At 31.0% G+C, this 21145-nt stretch overlaps 1 protein-coding gene across 1 annotated transcript; it reads right to left on the bottom strand.

Annotated features, from left to right (window-relative positions):
- Positions 1-4132: 4132 nt before the first annotated feature.
- LOC134697702 (glutamate--cysteine ligase catalytic subunit-like) lies at positions 4133-20744 on the bottom strand. Its single transcript, XM_063559987.1, has 15 exons — positions 20623-20744; positions 17863-18008; positions 16721-16821; positions 16140-16259; positions 14525-14590; positions 13141-13254; positions 12619-12677; positions 11665-11870; positions 10492-10608; positions 9554-9692; positions 8591-8703; positions 8243-8335; positions 7010-7114; positions 5048-5129; positions 4133-4248 (listed from the first exon to the last, which is right to left on the bottom strand). Coding segments are annotated over exons 1-15 (1578 nt in total). The 5' UTR covers positions 20624-20744.
- Positions 20745-21145: the final 401 nt, after the last annotated feature.

Here is a 21145-nt window from a genome sequence, read left to right on the forward strand (position 1 = left end):
CTTTTTTGCTCTTTATCGGTCTATACTAAAACGATTTTAAGAAATTTTAACATCTGTAAAGCACTTTCGATAAACTTAAAAAAGAATCAGACCGGCTGCGACGACATGGTGAGCGTCTCCTAAGATGCATGCACCACGCGCCATACTATCTACATTCTTTCAAAATGTCATAATCGGTAAAATTACAGATTGCACATCTATAATTGAATCTAAGGCCGTGTTCACACCAAACGCCGTGTAGAGTAAACATGTTTACAATTACTTTAGTGTAGTGTACTCTGGTTTCACATTACATTTGTTCACATCTATACACCTTGTTTAGTTACCTGTACATAAGATTTGTTCCCACTTGTAAACTATATGTCATTTAAATGTTCATAACGTAGAACTGAAGTCAAAAATTTTTTTACAATTTTTCTAGCGGTTTGGGAACAACCATTTGTCTTCAAAAGGGGGGTGGGGGTGGAAATGGAAATATTCCGATCCCCAATTTGATAAAAAAAAAAATTGTCATACAGATGATAAAAAATAATTATTCTGAATCAAGAGTTTCCCCATACATTATAGTGTTAAATATTGAAAAAAAAAAGTATTTGATCACCAGCATCGAAAAAAAAGGAATAAAAACGTACGCACGAACAAAATCTGACTCAGATAAAAAAAATAACCCTCCCCCTTTTTTTAATTTAAGTGGATGCTACTTTATGAAAGACATTTTTATTATTTGTAATAGTTTGAATATACTAGAGATGTCTCGATTACGCATTAGAAAACGTTAGCGGCAGCAGCGTGCTTACAGCCGAAAAAAAAGGATTGAGATATTAGGGATCATGCACTACATTTTTATCTTTTCTGTTTGTTTCAAATGGTATTTCTTCTCCAATGAGTATTTGGTAAAGTAATTTATTTTAAATGTTATTTAACGGATCTGAGATACAAGACAAACATATCATTTACCTCACACTTTTTTTAGTCATGCATTAATGCGTGAATCGTTGTTTGAGTAAAGACCAGTGTCGAATATTTCTGTGTATGTCAGGTCGATTCGGGAAGACGTTTTCAAATGAATTCGTCAACAACTATTTACTTCATTTTTGGGGAGAGGAGGGGGAGCTGTGGGGGGGGGGGGCGGTGGTAAGGGAGGTAAGGGGGGCTTGGGCTATTGATTTTTATCAGGACAAATTTTGGTGACACGTAGAAATCAATTTTAGCATTATATATAGTGGCAGCTGAGGGAGAAACGAACACAAAATTTTCATGGCCAAAAACTGCATGGAAACATTTTTGGTTTCCAAATCAAAATCCGTAGCTCACCACCCGCACCCCTTGCCTTTATGTTTTATACCTAACTATAAGAGCCCCCTCCCCGAAAAATCAATTGGTTGCTGCATGCCTTATGGGTTCGGCAATGATGCTGGTTTGAGTCTTGGTCAGAGGTTAATAAAGTACGTTAATTTTTTTTTTTAACAAAAAAAAATCTGTAAAATTTAAACAATAATTTCTGTAAAGAACTATACTAATTATTATCAAAAATATCAATTTTACTCAAAAATAGTTTCCTTCTTAAATATATACACGGTAAAACTAATGTCCTAAATGCCTAGTTTTGTGTACACTTAACCTACACAAGGCCTACATTGACTATCGACTGTGTGTAGATAAAACATGATTTAAACTACATGTAAACATTGAGTTTTATCAATGGGAACGCAATTGTGTTTAGTTTACGTGTGAGTTACACTTACACAACACCGAATTTAGGTCAATGTGAACACGGCCTAAATGTCTATCACTTCAAACAGATGTCGTTAGAAAGTTGAAATACCGACACATCGTATCGGTCAATAAGTCGTGTCAGTTAGGTAATGCTTAGTATAATGTTTATTTCAGTCGAGCTGTCTGATAAATTTGATGTAGCAATTGTCTGGATATAGCACATATCTGTAAACGAAGTCCGCATACGAGTGAAGGTAAAATACAGATAAGTAAACGTCATACCACTAAGGGTTTCTAATAAATTGAAAGTACAAAATCACCAAATTTGTCATATAGTCTTCTTCTCGTCCGTCTGTGTGATCAAGATATAAGCACACCTTTTGAAAGTTGTGTCGCATCTTTGATATCTCTAATAATTAACCAAAAAATAAATGAACAAATCCAAGGTAAATTCAAAAGTCGGAAGTTTAGAAAATCTGCAAAAGTCAAACGGTAGAGTATATCATTCAACGAATGGAGTACAACCGTTATAATCATGACTTGGTACATATATTCACATAGTTTTATAGGTAGTTGATCGTACCGCTTGTATGATCGGTGTATACAGTTCGTAATAAGTTTTAAATTAATGTGACCACACACTTCCATCAACAAAAAACTTTAACCTGATACTTTCATAGATAGGGTAGAAAAATTTGAAACACTGATAGTTAATGACGAAATCATACAAATAATCCTCCTATTTACGAAAATTAAGACCATAAGTAAAGAAATACAAACAACAGTATATATTAGAATGCTAACATACTGGTAACATATCTGTATCCTAATCTTTATTGGTAGACTAGTAGTTTCATTGGCTTTGTCAACCCGTATCTCTTTACTTTTATAATATATAGATATAAATCATTGTCATGTCCAATATATTTGTTTATATGATATTTGTAGATTGCCAAAGTTTGATAAATCGTCCATCTATGTGGCGACAAATGAACCCATCGGACAACACATTTGATATCAATTGAACTGATTTTTTGGGTTTAAAACCATTGATAAGTTACAAAGAAAAAAACAAACATCCCCTCTCCTACAACCAAATGAAAAACAAACATGTGAAGGAACTTAAAAATCATATATACGGTAGCGTTGTATAATATTTATTTGGCATTGATTTTTAAACCGCATTCTTCTCTAAACAATATTTTAAAAAAAGTCAAACAAAAAAATTAGCGAACTCCGAAGAAAATTCAAAACGGATATTCCGTACCCAAAAGGCAAAATTAAAAGCGCAAACACATCAAACGAATGGATAGCAACTGCATATTCCTGACTTCGTACAGGCATTTTCTTATGTAGAAAATGATAAATTATATACCTGGTTTTAAAATAAACCAAACCTCTCATTTGTTTGAAAGTCGCATAAAATTACATTAAATTGACAATGATGTGTGAAAGAAACAAACAGACATAATAGGTAAAAATGTTAAAATAATGCTACACCAGTCAACATTGTTTTATAATCTTTATCACTTTAACTTACCTGAGGCTCTGTCAGATACAAGTTTCAAGTAGCTATTGATTAAACAATGTGTGTCTTCATCTGTTTCTTCGTATTGACTTTCTATGTATGTTTTTATCAAGGGATTAAGGCCAGGAAATTCTACCTACAAAAAAGGATGTTTTATTATGGGAATAAGGTCAGGAAGATCTACCTACAAAACATATTTAGTTATACCATAGTCGTAATGTTTGATCTCATATGTTTAAATGTATATTCTATAATTTTGAAATACACGTGACTTGCCTTTATACATATATCATTTTAAACTATGAGCAATTTCGATGATGGTTGTATTTCAGCTTTGTGATAAATACTGAGAACTGAAATAACACATAAAGATAATTTTATGCAACTGTATTGGCCATAACTAGAAAATAGACTCATCAAAGATACCAGGACTAAATTTTATATATACGCCAGACGCGCGTTTCGTCTACAAAAGACTCATCAGTGACGCTCGAATCCAAAAAAAAATAAAAAGGCCAAATAAAGTACGAAGTTGAAGAGCATTGAGGACCAAAATTCCTAAAATTTTTGCCAAATACAGCTAAGGTTATCTATGCCTGAGGTAGAAAAGCACTAGTATTTCAAAAATTCTAAATGTTGTAAATATTAAATTTATAAATATAACCATATCAATGATAATTCATGTCAGAAACGATCAAAGTCAAACATTTGTTAGTCAAGGGTGTATAAATATATACACACATATATAATTTTTTTGTAAAATAAATATGTTATGATGGCATCACATTAGCTTTGTCTTTGGTACTGAATTTGACCAAACGGTGTAAATCAACCTGAATACAACTTTGTTTTGAATGAATGCTATAATTCTCATTTCAATTATCATAATCATTTGTATCTTACGTTTCCATTTATTATTTCATCTATTGTCATCTGACAAAAGTCATCGCCATCTTTCGATTGCAATTGACCAAGCTTGGTTATTTCAATTTCTGTTGACTTGTCTGTAAAACAAACCAAAAGTAAGTTATAGACGATGTGAATGAATGATTATAATGACATCCATAATATTAAAAAAAATTCAGACAAATATGAAACACTTCTATCAACTGAAAATAGATGTATATATTACTGTTACACAAAATCAATGAACCGTGTGTTGGTACTACAGTCTGAAATGTATTGTTTCTTTAGTTTTCTATGTTATGTTTTGCCTTATATTTATTGTCGTTTTTTTGGTTTTTTTTTGGCATTGTCAGATTATTTTCGACTAATTATTTTGAGTGTTCCGTTGATATCATCCACCTCTTGTGTTTTACAGTTATAAACACTTATATCCATATTTACTCGAGCAACAAAACACATGTCACATGTAGAACAGGCTCAGCAACTAGAAAACCTGAGATCACGTCGGTTTTTTTTTTGGGGGGGGGGGGTTGCCCCGTAGATAGATTTCTATGTTGTATTTTGCGTACTGTTATTTGTCTTCTGGTCGTTACATGATTTTGCCATGGCAGTTTCTATTTCTTTTTGACTGAGTAGTTTAAAATTCTTGGATCTTTAGAAATATATTCATATACTTATATCTTGTCATTTCACAAAATAGTGTTTTTTCTCAGACTAAGCATGCGGTTACAATTAATACGAAAGTGTGTTCTGATTGATATACTTTTCTGGAACACGTAGTTATTATATTGAACTAGCTTTCAGTTACTGTTAGTGTTCTTTAATTGTTAATTCGTGCCTAATCGTTAACATTGGTTTCAATTTAACTTATTGAATTAGATACGAAAAACAATTCACCCGAAAAGATGTTTCTCCTGAAATTGAACTTTTCTTCTAATACAGCATCGCGTTTGCTAGCAGCACTCATATTTTCATCAACCTGAAAAAAAAACCATTTTGTTATTGTTATTCATTTGGTTTAAAGGCTGATAATATAAACTTAAAAGCAACTTTAATGAACCAGTACGTCAATTTCCTTTTATAATAAAGTAATCATATAGTTCAATTGAACATTTATTTTGGGTTTCATATCAAAACCATTTGATTTGGACTTTACAAGTAATAAGATATATATATTTATACTAGTAAAAGAAATATTTTCTAAAGGCACAATCTGCTGGCTAATTATTAATTAAATCAAATTATTTTGATTTTATTTGAATCGGTCTTAGCTAAAAAAAAAAAACCAGTAGTTTCCCTCTGTGTCCAAAGGCAGAAAGAAACAGTGTAGATTTGTGGTAAACATTTCTATTACTAAGATTCTATTATCTAGAAGGTTTTGATATTACCAAGTCCCAAATGACTGTAATATTTTTCTGTCTATGAAGAACTAACATTAAAAATATGCTGCACACTGAATGATCCGCGTCATTTTTTTATAATTTAATTCTTAATTACATTGAAACCGGAGTAAACCATGAAAAAGAAGTTGATGATGTCACTGTCACATTTATATGAATTGATAAAAAACAAAGTCAGCCAATCAGAACACGCGTTCCATCCAAAATTAAATCATTGATAGCTACTGTTATAACCTTAAACATTCACTCAGACATATATAACGGATGTATCCGTCATTGTAATTAAAAAAAATATCCTTTATTCATTTTGAACTTTAAAGATGTTATATATTCTGTAAGAACCAAAGCACTGACATTCCTAAATAATAGGAAACTCGGAATAATGACCTATATAAACCCATACATGTATCTAAAAAATGAAAATGACATTTCAAAAGTTTAATCTTCTCAAAAGTATAAGGACTTCGCAGTTTCATAAATTAACGTTAGTTTTTGTCTCTCGTTGAATTTTTTAGGGAAAACGTTTTGGTGTTTAGTCTTATGTCATTAGTATTTATTAGGCTAGCTGTTTTTTTTTAAATTATTTAAATTTTCCATAAAAAACACTTAAAGGGAATTTACAAATAACAGACTCTTGACAAAAATATGAGCACCATCCGTCCTCATAGTCACGAATTATGGGCTTTGAAAGAAAACACAAGAAAGTTTTTAATTCAAGTTCATTTATATATTTTGGAGTGTAGTATGACGTTCATTTCCATTAAACAAGTACACATTTGTATTGAGGGGCCAGCTGGGCCCACCTAAGAGTCGAGATTCTCTCGCTGCGTTGAAGAACCATTGGTGGCCATCGGCTATTAACTGCGTTTTGATTGGGTTGGTGTTTCTTTGACATTTTCCCCTTTTTAATTTCTTCATTTTCAAAAAATCAAAGAATTTGTAATTGGCCAGAAAATTTATATTTTGATCTCTATGATTGGACTGAAATGATACTGGAAGTTCCGAAATATTTGAAATATCTACAATGTACTGAATTGTTATATGTATAAGTTCATTGAATACTTCGATTCTATTGTCACATTAACAGTAACTGCATATTACGAATGCTACACACATTATTTGACTGGTTAAACTGTAAGTTTACAAAGTTTTTGTATACCATTTTGACGTTATATACTAATGTTTTGTATTGCTGCATTGTGTAAAGCCTATGCTACGTTCTATATCAATACTCGACTTGCACTTCTGTAAATATAGGTCATACAATATGCTATAGGAACTAATCGTACCGATAAAACTGTACCCATTTCTTTTACTACGCAGTTTCGTTATATATTATAGAATGGAAAGTTCATATGCAATGCTATTTTTTCTTAGGACAAATCATATGGCTGTGTGACGTATTCTATCCAGTAATTTTCTTATTATACGATTCTGCATGTAGTAATGTATTTTTTACCTTTGATATTGGAATGACAAAATTCAGTCTGTAAGCAATGACAATTCTTGTCACCAAAAAGACGAATACAGCATAAGCAGCATTTTCAAAATCGCTCAATTGAATCTGTAAATAAACGTTTTATTTTAGTTTGATCAATATGATATTAATTGAAATATTAAGGGTTTTCTTTTCTATGTTTTAAAAACGTAAGCCGTATTATGTACATTTTGCTCAACGTTTCGATACCTCCGATAACGGTGGTCGAGTGGGTCGTCTTAGAAGTCGAACTACTGTATCACTAGCTTATCAACATTGTGATTGTGGCAGGTGCACTTGATTAGGATTCCCAGCATATATACGGAAGGTCGGTGGTTGTTACTGGGTATTCCGGCTTCTTCCACCCATAAAATCAAACCGCCACGAAATAACACAATAGTGTTGACAGTGGTGTTAAACGCCAAAGCCATCAAACAATTGAAAGAAATTATGGACTATCAATGCACAAGCTTGATATCTCTTATGCTGATATTGCTGTTTTTCATGACATTCATTGTTTATGTAGATGGTTACAATGAAGAGGGTGGCATAACATTGTACGTATTGTACGTATTGCTTATCATAAAAGATAAGAGAGTATGTTTATCAGGTGATACAAACTACTAGTATGATACAATAGTGGGTACTTAGCAATATCAGAGTGAGAGTGTACACAAATCCATTTATCCGTTTGAAAAATTGAAAATGCACATATAAATATAAAAAAAATACAATTAAAACTGTTGTTTCTCATTCACTGCATCTTTATTTTAAATGACCTTCAGTCACTTTTTTTTTATCATTTTACTCAGAATATTTTGTTTTAATTTATCTGCATAAACATTCTTCCTCGATTCCGATCATTGGATAAGACCGTAACTTTTGTATTGTGTATGAATGAAATCTACTACAAATGACAGCGACTATTTAAGAATTGAGAACAGTGGGATTCCACATCCTTAGTACTGTCAGGTGCCTGCCTCCAGCAAATATTAGCATTCCAAAAGACTAAATAAGACTCTATTGTAGAGTAAAAAGAGAAATAAAGGGGGTGGGAAAGATCTAAAACAAATACAATACTATGTTTTTGTCCTCAAGGGATTCATGACTGGTCTTGTTGGAATATGTTTTAATAATCACATCTTATACAGGGAAAAATTAAAACATTCACATGATATGATATAAACGCATGTTTAAGAAGAGAAAACAATTTACTTCCATTGGTCTAAATTCTACTCTCCAACCAGTACTAGTATTAGATATAGGCAGTTTCAGACGTAGTGTTTGCCAGTTAGTTGAATTGATGTTCTGTAAAATAAAAGAAAATACATATATTTAACAAGATAGATTCGTCACGTGAGCAAACTCAGATGTGTTCAATTACAAATATCTCTTGTGTTTCTACTTTCAAATTTGGAAAGTGACAATGCTGACAGGGATAACGTTTAATTGTAATGACAATTTGGAATGAAGTATATTATAACATTGAAAGGTACACTAACAAAAATCGCAACAGAGAAAAACATTAAAAATCGTTGCGCTTATCTAAATATTAAAACTTACTTCAAGATGTTGTATGTCCAAATCTTCATTCTGATCTAGAGTTTCGCTACATAGAAATAATGGATCGCGAATAAAGAGATATGCAATGTGTTTTGATAGTGCTTCGTCCAATCCTAAAGAAGTACAAGAATACAATTTATAATTTAGCATAATCAGGATAGTAAGTACGCTTACACCAGGATGTCTTATGGTTAATGGTGTTTTGGTCAGCAAACAAATTTTGACGTCCGGACTTTAAGACAACATAAGTCATTTTATAAACCGAGTTCGATTTTGTTGCAAATTGACCAAAATATAACTAACAGGTGATATATAAGTGACTTATTCTGATTGTAGATATTCCTAAAATATATACATTTGAAGTTCAAGCAATCAACTAGCAACATCTCCACCAATGAATGTTTATTCTAAACTAGGGTATGCAATATAAAGAAGAATTGTTCGTAAATGATAAATTTCCAAAATGCTACTACATCCTTAGCATTTTACCTTGTTCATAGAAAACTTTTCGGATAAGTCATATTTTGATATAGTCATACTTAAAAAATAACGGTTTACAAAACTGTTAAAAGAGGGACGAAAGATACCAAAGGGACAGTCAAACTCGTAAATCTAAAACAAACTGACAACGCCATGGCTAAAAATGAAAAAGACAAACAGAAAAACAATAGTACACATGACACAACATAGAAAACTAAAGAATAAATAACACGAACCCCACCAAAAACTAGGGGTGATCTCAGGTGCTCCGGAATGAAATACTAAGGCGTTTCTACCTCAGGGATATATTAATTTATCTGTTTTTGGCTAAACCTTTAGGAATTGTTGGTCCTCAATTCTATTCAAAATCACTGTGTAAATGATGAGTCATTTGTAAACGAAACGGGCACCAGGCGTAAATATAAAATTTCAACCCTGGTATATATAATGAGTTTATTGACATATGTAAGTATTAAACGTTACCTTCATTCTTCAATTCCTCATAAGAATCTTTATCATATACGATGTCTGTGTTATTGTATTGACTATTTTCTGGACAAATGTAGGTTTCTACAGAACTCCAACGTGATTTCTGTATTCTAAATCTATCCTTCTTTAAAGGCTAAAAGAGATTAAAAAAAAAGCTTTCTTGTCGATAAATATGTACAAGTGATAGAACAATATCAAGCAAATGTTGTTCAATATGATCATTTATTGAGAGTTTTGTATTGATATCCAATATTGCATAATGAAGAAATACATTTGACACACCATTAGATCAATATATATTGCATATTACTGGTATTTGAAATCTAATAAAAAAGAGGTGAAAACATCAAAAGTGTAAGAGAAATACATGTAAACGATTATCCAATGGGACATAAATATATGCCTGTAAATTCATGGGCAGTATCGGGATATGAAACTCCCGAAAAGTCTAGATATACTAGTTAAACATATTTTTAACGAAACTTTTTCTGAATAAAACAAACGCTCACTTTAAAATGATTCAGGACTTGACTGTCTCTTAATAAGATTTTCACAACCCTTTTTAATCAGATAATTAATATATAAAGAAATGAAGTCGGCAAAATGATATCCATTGATTTATAAAACATTGACTATAAGCTTTGACCAAAGATATTTGTCTTTAAATATATGTACGGAATAAACATTATTAGGTAAGATGAAAAGTCAAATATTTTTACATGTAATATTCGAAACCAAACGTTAAGGATATAAAAGTATTTGTTTATCAATGCTTAGTAATTTACTGTTATTTTATACACTGCGTAGGGTCCTAATCACAAGGATATTTTTGGGAGGTATTAGTGTTTTAAAGACCTTGAATTCCCATTAGTGTCTCAAATAGTCGAAAAAACTGCATTATTTCTATCCATAACAATTATTTAAATGCATACCTTTAGACCTTTTTCTTCATCGGTTCTGTCATCAAAGCTTTGTGATAGGACTGGCCATCGAGTATCAATATCAGACAGGTAACCCCTTTGTATAGGTGATGCTGCACTTAAAGCTAGCTGAAAATACAATTTTCCGCGTACTAAAATATGCGTTCAAATTTCACATCAAATTTTATGATTTATATAATATACGGTTATTGATAATTTCGAAGATGAAAAATGTTAGTGTTTATAACCTATAATTTCGCTGTATTAGTTTTTATAATGGCATTTTCAAATCGTTCACGATTTGTATGTTTCGCCTATCTTTTCTAGCGAAGCTCAAAATGAAAAACGCAAGTCGCGGTTTTGCGAGTTTTCGTCCTAGCTTACTTAGAAAATGAATACATATTACCGACTCTTATGTGTGTGCCTGTTCAAAGTCAGGCGCTTGTAATGCAGTGGTTGTCGTTTTTTTATGTGTTACATATTTGTTTTTCGTTTATTTTTTTATATAAATAAGGACGTTAGTTTTCTCGTTTGAATTGTTTTACATTGTCGTTTCGAGGCCTTTTATAGCTGTCTATGCGGTATGGGCTTTTCAAATTGTTGAAGGCCATACGGTGACCTATAGTTATTAATTTATGTGTCCTTTTGGTCTCTTGTGGAGAGTTGTCTCATTGGCAATCATACCACATCTTTTTGATTTTATCTTAAGCGTAAAATTAATTCTGTTAAAAACAATGCTTGTACTGTAATCAGGCTGAGATGACACAAGTTGAGTCATAAATCTAGGTCTGCATATTTATATATTAAAACCTATTATGATAGACTGAAAATTGAAGTTGAATGGACGGCTGAAAGAAAGGAAATACTGTAGACATGTCCCCTTTATCTGATATTGTAAAGTAAACTTTCCTTCTGATATTTTAGATCATTTGTTGCGAAGATATTGGCGAGGTTGTTATGTGTAGATTGCTCATAACGGATTGCTTTTACACACTCTCTGACAAGACATGTGTCAAGACAAATCAATCAATTTGTAAGACAAATTCAGACTGTGTCAATAATGTTTTTAAGCATTTAGGACAAAGAAAGAATGTTCAGTAAAATATCATGCAAAGTCAGACAAATTTGTCTTTTCAGAATGTTTGACCTTTGTAGTGCAAGGACCTTAGTTACAATATATCATACCATGATTGGACAAATGTTCACAAGTTGATCGTAAAGGTATCTTGCGTCCTCAAAATTATCCATCTGAAACGTCGTTTGCAAACCACAACAACCGGCACCGAAAATAAGACCTTCCATATGAATACTATTATCATAAGATTGTTCCCTCTTGTATTTAGTCTTGATGCTCATAGGTAAAGGCGATTTCGTGTTCATATCCTGGTAAACTGAATCAATGCAAGTAAATTTCAACACATAAAATTGAGAATGGAAATCGGGAATGTGTCAAATATACATACATATATTAATACTAGTAACCATATGTATTTGATTATTGTCTTCCGAATATGCGTGTTAACTGGTTGAAACTCATCAAGGATACAAGACAAAATATGTGAAATAATTTATCTTTTTAGAAAAGTAAGAAAACTATTCGCTTATTTGATTCCGTTTTTCATGGACTCAGTTTTGCATGTCTTCAACCAACTGAATAACGCAGGTATTTTGTTAGGGGAATACCAAGCTGAGTTACGATATGATATCCTTTTAACTCTATTTAAAAGATTTTTTAAACAATCATGCGGACTGCTCGAAGATCATTTGTTCTCGATTTATTATTATTCTTAAATTAACTTTTGATAAAGCCAGTCTAATACACGTTTGGAAAATTGTTGCTGAAAATGACAATAAACTTCTAGTTCAGTAAAGTTTAGTGTTTGAAAATAAAAGGAGAGTCGACAAACGACACCCAATCAAAAGACAAACAACATTGTAGAATACACAACATAAAAAAATCTGCCGACCGAGCAAGAGAAATTCTTAATAAAACAGAGGGTGATCGCAATTTCTCCGTTAAGGTAAACAGATAAAAAAAAAAAAAGGAAGCTTAAAATATCATTCTGATGAACCTCTTTACATGATTAAAGTAATATCAGCGCAATCATTTATTTGTAAATAAGATTTATAAATGCATACCTGGAATAAGGATTTCAATGTTTCCACCTTTTCTCTCTTTTATGTTCTGATGTATACTCCTGTGATAAAATATGGGAAGACTGAGAATAATATCAGTGGTATTTGGTAAAATAAAATGCTCTGCGATTTGTTCCTTAAATCAGTGATTTAAATCTAACACAATTTTCAGACTATTTTGAAATGTCATTCATTCTAAAATGATCTTTCTTAATTCATTATAATATTAATCTTCTTACATCAATAATGAACAATCTATTTTGAAGTTTCCTCTTTCTTGAATTGTCCTTTCTGAATTCATTATAATTTGAGTCTTCTAACATGACTAATGAACAAACAATTTTGAATTTTCTTCTTTCTAACATGTTTTATCTTAATTCATTATGACTTGAGTCTTCTAGCTGACCAATGTACTGACTATTTATTTTTCATTTAACATAGATGCATGTCCTTTGGATGATGCTCTTTCTTAGCTCGTTATTATAGTAACATAACTTATACGAAGCAGAAAAACTTCTAACTCACGTTGTTCTTTGGCGGCCTTTGTATATTACATCATCAGGGGAAAACCAGGACTTTGATATACCATTGTTAGGATTAAGTTTAGTCGGCGGAATAGCAAAATAACCAACTCCTAATCTACAATTTATAAGTGAAATGCTCTTATAACTTCCTAATCAAATTGAACTTCAAGCTGTGTTCATCGCAGGGCCACTGATAAGTGATATGTGCGCAAAACACGTTTGCTTTGTTTGTAACAAACAATGAGGCTTATATTTTGTGCTGGTTTTACAAGTTCCGTAGTCAAATGTGTTGAAATAAAAGATGTATTGATACCATCATGTTTTGTAATTATATTTCTTATATAATAATGTTTTATTCGAAATACACAGAGTGTTTTGAATACTTACGAATATTATTAATATAAGGCATGAATGGCAGTATCCGTATTTGTCACAAGTCTTGTGATTTTAAATGCTCTTTTAAAATTTGCAATCTCATCTGACACGAATAGATGAATATTATGTAGGCAAACGCAGGTTTGAAGTAAAAAAAAAATAAGACCTGGTACCTTTAAGTCATTTTTTAATCTGAATGTGGCGTAAATATCTTTGATTATTTTATTAATAAGTCTATTTCGTATATGCTAATATAGTAAGAGGTAGGAAAGTTACTCATGTTGAAATCTTATCGATCTTTTAAGAGGATACACAAAACAAGGTAAAAAAAAGTAAGACCAAGTGACTAAAACGATAAACGGAAAACAAGCATGACAGACAGCAACTAAACAACACCCACTAACTAACAAAATCCTGACTTGGAAGAGGTATATTGATAATGTGTTAGATATGTTTCATAGCGCCAAGGTTAGAATAGGGAAATAGGTATTTCAAGATCTGAATACAGTATCACATTGATAACCTCAGAGAAAAGTTTACATAAAAGATCAACAAGTATGCATGAATCATATCGTAACTAGCAGGCTTATAAACAGTCTTATCGTACAAAACAATATTTGATTTTAGGTTGTTTAAAAACGAGTTTCTGCAGAATCCATTTCGGTTGAGCAATATGTATTGAAAAAAATGTGCCGGTTTAGAGAGCATACCTATTTCAAAAAGTCAAAAGAGTTTTTGTTCTTCACCAGAAATGCGAGTTATAGTTGTTTCATACATAATCATACACAACATCCTTACTTACGTAATCATACACAACATCCTTACTTACGTAATCATACACAACCTCCTTACTTACGTAATCATACACAACCTCCTTACTTACGTAATCATACACAACCTCCTTACTTACGTAATCATACACAACTTCCTTACTTTTGTATACCATTAAAAACTAAGAGGTGCAAGAAAACATATATGAAATTTGTATCGAACAAATATGTATATAATACCTCGGATACGATGGCAGAGTAAATGGGATTTCATCCTGCTCTAATACAGACGTGAGTTCTTTCCGCCTGAAAATATTGTGTGCAATGTGGGTTAAAATAAAAGTAAACATGAATATAAGACTACTTAAGGTAGCACAATACAAAGATTTTATGACTCCAACTCCAACAAGTTTTAAAATGCTGTAACTTTCTAAATAATGCATGAAAATTTATAAAAGTGGTAGTTTTGGATAGCTAACAGATTACTCTTTCAAATTAATGCAATGTTAGTATTATGCAACAATTATGTAACCAATTATAATGTAAACTGTGTCTAAAATATTTTTCACCAAATTTCTACTTTCATATGAAATAAGCTTCTGCGTAGGTATACCTAGAGGGTTGATTTTATTATATGTTGTTCCTATGGCCATTATTTACAAAAGGGCGTCTCAGATTTCAGATAGAATGTATAGAACAAATTTTACACCTAATCAAACATTTTCGTCTTATATGAGGTTAAGATGTTTACACTTATTAGAGATTTATGAAAGAATGGAATACCATAAGGACAATTTGAGACACCCTTTTGAAGCCCATGATGTGTTGAAATTTTTTGTATAGTTAAAGAGATGATAGAGCTAAATTCATTCAAATGAACTGACCCAGATGTTGCCACAAATTTCATAATAATTGATTACATAATGATTGCATAATAAAAATATTGCAACCGTTTTAAAGATTAATCTTTTATCTAAATATGTATACCTCTTTTATTATTTTCTATGCATTCATAAGAAAGTTACAGCATTTTAAGGGATAGTGATTGGTAGTAAAAAAAATCTTTGTATTGTGCTACCTTAAATGTATGCATTACATGATAAAGACAAAGGCAGATCACCAGTTCACTAGTAAGTACTTCGTACTGAAATGATTTACAATTTAATACAATGCACTATTTTCAACATAAGTAAATTCCTGTACCAAGTCATGTATATGATAGTTGTTATCCATTCGTTTAATGTGTTTGAGCTTTTGATTTTGCAGTTTGATTAGGGACTTTCCATTTTGAATTTTCCTCGGAGTTCAGTATTTTTGTAATTTTACTTTTTACTAATTAAGTCTAGAATTACTTGTTGACAAATTGATAAAAAATTGGCTATTCATTTAAGAAATTTGTTGTGATATCATTGTAACGTTTCGGATTATTGATGATACATTCAAAGCTATCGAATATTTTGGTTCAAGCGTTAGTGATTAAGATAAACTCAGATTGCGCTTGGAACACACGTTGTTTTTTTTTTACATTTTTGAATATAACTTAGGTGTTTCTTTTCTTATTTGTTATTAAAGGAGTGTGTGCTCATATGTTCAATATTATTGTTAACGGTGTTGTACTATAAAATGTGATGCTATACATTTACATGTTCAATTATTCATACACATTTAACAATGAACTTATCTTTTGCATAAATCAAATGGAAAGGTACATTAATAAGATAATAGCTGCATACTGAAATGATTTGTTTTCGCTAAATTCTGTAAATTAGCACGATTCTCGGATATGGAAAGCTGTGTAAGTACATATAAATACATATAAATACAAATTAACAGAAAGGTTTCTATTAAACATTACCTTTCTTTCATACTCATTTCAACTTTTGAAATGGAAGTCAATAGACCTGAATAAGGTCTTTCAGGGATACTTTCTACCATATATGCTCCAAACTCAGGTGTCCATACAGGAATAGGATTCCTTGAAAATAAAATTTTCTTTCAAATAATAAACAGATAACACAAAAATAAGTATTGGTAAATACTGCTGCATAGAAGAAACAAGAAAACAAACTACAGAAAAATATGTGAGATGGAAGCAGTTTATACGATTTAGCTACATCAATACGTTTTTCTAAAAATATATAATACTCCATAATTCATAAAAGAATTATGATTTACTGGAAGCATTTTTTTTTCTTTTCAGGTGGACAAGACATGGCATTGATATTTCTATGAAATAATGATCAACAAATACGTTGGTTTTTTTTTTTATCTTTTTATTGCAATGATTAGATTATAAAGGCAACATTTGTTAAACGCTGTTATCATACCTATATGAGTACGCCTGTATCTCCATTTATTATATAATGTATATTAAGTATCTTTTAACACGTACATACATGTGTGTACACTAAAATGAAATAAAGGAAAATTAAATACCCTTTATTGTGTTTGTTCAAGGTCTCCAAAACATCCTTCGCTTTAAGACAAAGCTTCGTTGTTTTTTCTTCATCATCAATTTTAACAATCATATATTCAATCTGAAATTATTTTTTTTTTTCTAACGAATTAATTGCATCATTCACAACATCTTCAATTATTGTTACTTATAGTTTTTGCTTAAATTGTACCAAAATATTGTTAGCATATTTTACAAATTACACGTTATGATGAATTGAGAAACTTTGTCTTGTGCCTTATATTTCAAAAATTAGGATTCTTTAAATATTTCAAAATTATTTAAGATATCTTTACAAATGAATAAGTGAGTGTATGGTAATTTTAAAAAATGAGGAATTTATTAATTCAAAACGTATATTTTAAAGGTAAATGTGTAGGGTTTTGTTGAATCCAGTGTTTCGTCTACTTTTGTTTTTAGGCGCAGGCTCAACAAAAATGTGTGTGTGTGTGTGTGTGTGTTGGGGTGGGGGGATGGGGTATTAAAAACTGTCCTCTAGATACTATATTTTGATTGTTAGAAAGTTCTGTCAAAGATTGGTCAACATCCAGAAAGGTTTATTAATATAATATATGTTTTAAAAACTATCTGATGATCATAAACTCACTTCTGTCCAAGTTTGGTAGAAATTCAGGATTGTTTTAAAAACATTTTAACCACGCAGTGAATATTTGTGAACGCCGTCAATGGCAATGACAAAACAAAACCCAAAGTTAAAACAATATTTGAGGGTGTTAGTCGAAATTTGGTTTCGAAAAAAAAACCAAAAACAAAAGAACAGAAATATTGTAAATTAGGAATTTGTATCATAAACTTGGTGCATGTAATTTTCCTAACCTTTGAAAACTACATTTTAGATTAATGTGTCGGTACAACATGGGAAATTGACAAAAAAATATAACACCACCTATTAAAAACATGAATCAATACATTCTTACATGACATTATGTAGCCCAAATAATTATGACGTGTTGGAAGGCTATTTAAAATTTTTGCTTTGACGCATTCCTGTGACGATGTAAGGCGTCAAAGAAAACAATATAATAGCCTTTCAAGATGTCATAATTATTTGGACTAGACATTATGAAGATTGACCAAACACTTGATATTTATATGTATTTACCTCATCTCCCCAGTACAAAGGATCATTGCGTCTATCCTTGTGTTTCTTGTACTGATGTATGAACTGTTTAATGCCTTGTATCTTAACACCATCGATATTGTTCTTTATTTCTTCCCAGTTCAATGGTGTAAGTTTTGAAGTATCCACTTGAGAAAAGAAAATAAAAAAATAATATGAAAATTTGTATAGATGTATTTGCACAAAACCAGGAAAACGAAGACAAAACTACATTGGTATTAGCATTAATCATTGAAAAATAGAAAGGTCAACTTTAATTACGTTTTTACATATCTTTCAATAAGAGGATATACATGTGTATACAGAAAGATATATTTCTATTACAATCATTGTATAAACGTTTATACGAAAAGGATACCAGCGATACCAAATAACACGTGACAACATTTGTGTTTGCCCCCTTTACATACACGGGTTATAATTAAAGATGCATACGAGTTCTTATGGATCACCAACGCGTAGTCAATTGTATATTTTGATAGACAACATATGTGTTACGCTTGGAGAGCTTGTTTTTGAGCATACTATTGGCATTCCTCTGGTAAACAATTGTGTCCCTATTCTTGTCGATTTGTTCCTTTATTATTATGAGGCTGACTTCATACAAGCACTTCTCAGCAAGAAAGATAAGAGGTTAGCAATATCCTTTAACTTTGTGAACTTTCCATTTCTATGTAGCAACATACCAGCAGCTCCTGCATACGGATTATTTATCTCCCAATTGATACAATATTCAAGGGCCTGTATTTCCTATGATGGTTTCCTGAATAGAGGGTTGCTGCTCACAAGAAAGCTATTAACCCAAGAGTTTTCAATGGTGAAGTTAAAATCATCCCTTTGTAAATTGTACGGACGCCATCAAGAATTAAATTGACCCCACGAATGTGTCCTACCGAATAAGACTATTTACCGGGGGCCGGTTTCACGAAGCTATCCTAAGACATGTCATAATATATATCTTAGGACATGTCTTATGATCCTCTTATGACTATCCTAGGAAATATTTCAGACCTCGTCTCGAAGCTGTCTTAGGATGATCTTAGCTAAATCATCCTAAACCTGTCGCATGTTCTTTAAATTTTTAAATATAAATATGATTTACGAAAAAAAATTCATGTAAATGTACATTTTTGTAGTTTGTCTTACCATAAATTATACTAAACGTGTTGATTAATATAATGATAAAATTTGCAAAATAAATATAAAAAAATAAAAGTAATTTATATATAAATTATCTTTAAACAATACATCAATATAAATATGAAATTTTTAATGCAAAATTAAGAAAAAAGAATATAAAATGATGACATTTTGGTACAAGTGAGTTGAATTCAATTTCGACTTTATTGGTTATAAAAGGTTAAAGGATAAACTCGTGCAATCTTGATATCAATAGATCGAATTTTCATTGTGACAAATCATGATAATCCGTCAATCTAGAAAGATAACGTTATAAGCAGGAAAAGGAGAATAGATAATTAGATGACAATAGGATATTTTTTTCAAAATTAATATAAAAAATGAGTGTAATTTATATAAATAAAGTTTGACTGTTTCTCTGGTATCTTCTGCCCCTCTGTTGTATATTTTATTTAAAAACCGAAAGTTTTCAAATACAGTATGTGACTATAGCCACGCAGGGCTTTTTTCATGACTTGGCGTCCGTCGTCCGTTATCCGTCATCCGTCAACTGTCATATTCTTGACTTGGTACAAACATTTCCTAAAGCAGAAAGGGGTAGATCAAACCTGCTTTTATAGCTAACTGAACATTTTACTTGTATGGCAGTCGCATAAAAGTCCATAATATTGACAACAATGTGCGAACAAACCAAACAGACATGATAGGTTAAAATGTCAAAAATAAAGGCACAGCAATAAACATAGTATAAAAATTCTAATTACTATCAAAACAGACAAAAATGTCAACAAAGAAAACCCCTCGTCTTGTTCTAACTAAATGCCGTTTTGTTTAATAATTTTACAACAGAATATTCTGGTATTCTTTATTCGATAAAATTTCAAGGAATAATTGTTCGCATTTTTTTATTTTTTTATTTTTTTTTATCTTTGATTCGAAATTTTACTGATGAGTTTTTTTTAGACGAAACATGAGTCTTCCGCACACAAAATAACATCAACACAAATTGAATGTGAGCAAGCATTTAATATAACCAACTTAAATGCTACTTAACTTTACTGAAAAAAAGAAAAGGGATGAAGAAAGAACGACAGGAGATTATGATAATGATGATAATGATGTGCGTTTAATCTATGTCGATATTATACTATTATTACAAGGAATCGTTTTGATCTCGTCATAAAATTGAAATCGTGTTTAACAACTTGCACATTTAATCATAGTTAAGAGTTTCTGGTCCAAAACGAACAGTTTAAAGCCAAAATTGCACCCTTAGGGAATCCATTCTGAATAAAATTAGTTTGCTATTTTACTAAGTTTGATTTAATACCAAATTTTTAACAATTAATTCCCTAAATGTCGTACACACCTGCATACATGTGGTTCCGACAATGATCATGAATGGTTTTCACTCTTTGAAAATATAGTGAATATGTCACTATAAAAAAAGTTGTGTATCGGCGAAAACGCAAAAATCTTTAAAAAGTGAGTGAAGAGATATATTTATAAACAAGTACCAAGACAGAAACAGTAATAAAGGAATTTGTGCTAAAAGTCCAACGTATTCGTTAGATATGTTTGAAAGTAAAATCTAACACTTACTTATTTATAGCAGTTTTCAGATAGTATTTTTTTCCAACTGGATCTATATAACTTTTGTTTAATTATGACCAATAACTTTACTACATGTTTTGCTTAAAAGCATTACGTTTGAACTGAGAATAGTTTTCACCACATGACTTGATAAATAGATATATAGAAAGAGTTAATAGCAATTCCAAATACATGTTCTGTAAAGATTTAAAGTTCTCTGATCGGTCGAATAGGTTATCCGTATTAATTTAAAGGCATACTATTATGATATCTAATTTTGTTATCTTATTGAGAACTATAAAATATGTTTCAATTATTAATAATAAAGTCAAACCGAGCGTTCCGGGAGGTGAACTGTCCATAGTGAATACCGTGAATGGTAGACGAAAGCTGATTCTGATGAATAGTTACTCTGAACACTGTATGTTGACCTTGAAGGGGAATTAGTTGTAAAATTCGTGTTCATTGACTTGACTAAAATTCTGAATAAATTTGATTGCATGTACTCGATATATGTATATAGAATAGAATA

Source organism: Mytilus trossulus, chromosome 14 (assembly GCF_036588685.1).
Source record: "Mytilus trossulus isolate FHL-02 chromosome 14, PNRI_Mtr1.1.1.hap1, whole genome shotgun sequence".
NCBI lineage: Eukaryota > Metazoa > Mollusca > Bivalvia > Mytilida > Mytilidae > Mytilus > Mytilus trossulus.

Excerpts from the sequence above, each read along its gene's own strand:
- LOC134697702 (XM_063559987.1), bottom strand. Across the intron at positions 16,260-16,720 it reads TTGAACAAACACAATAAAGG|GAATCCTATTCCTGTATGGA; the intron begins GTATTTAATTTT and ends TTTATTTTCAAG. Across the intron at positions 8,336-8,590 it reads TGGACATACAACATCTTGAA|AACATCAATTCAACTAACTG; the intron begins GTAAGTTTTAAT and ends TTTATTTTACAG.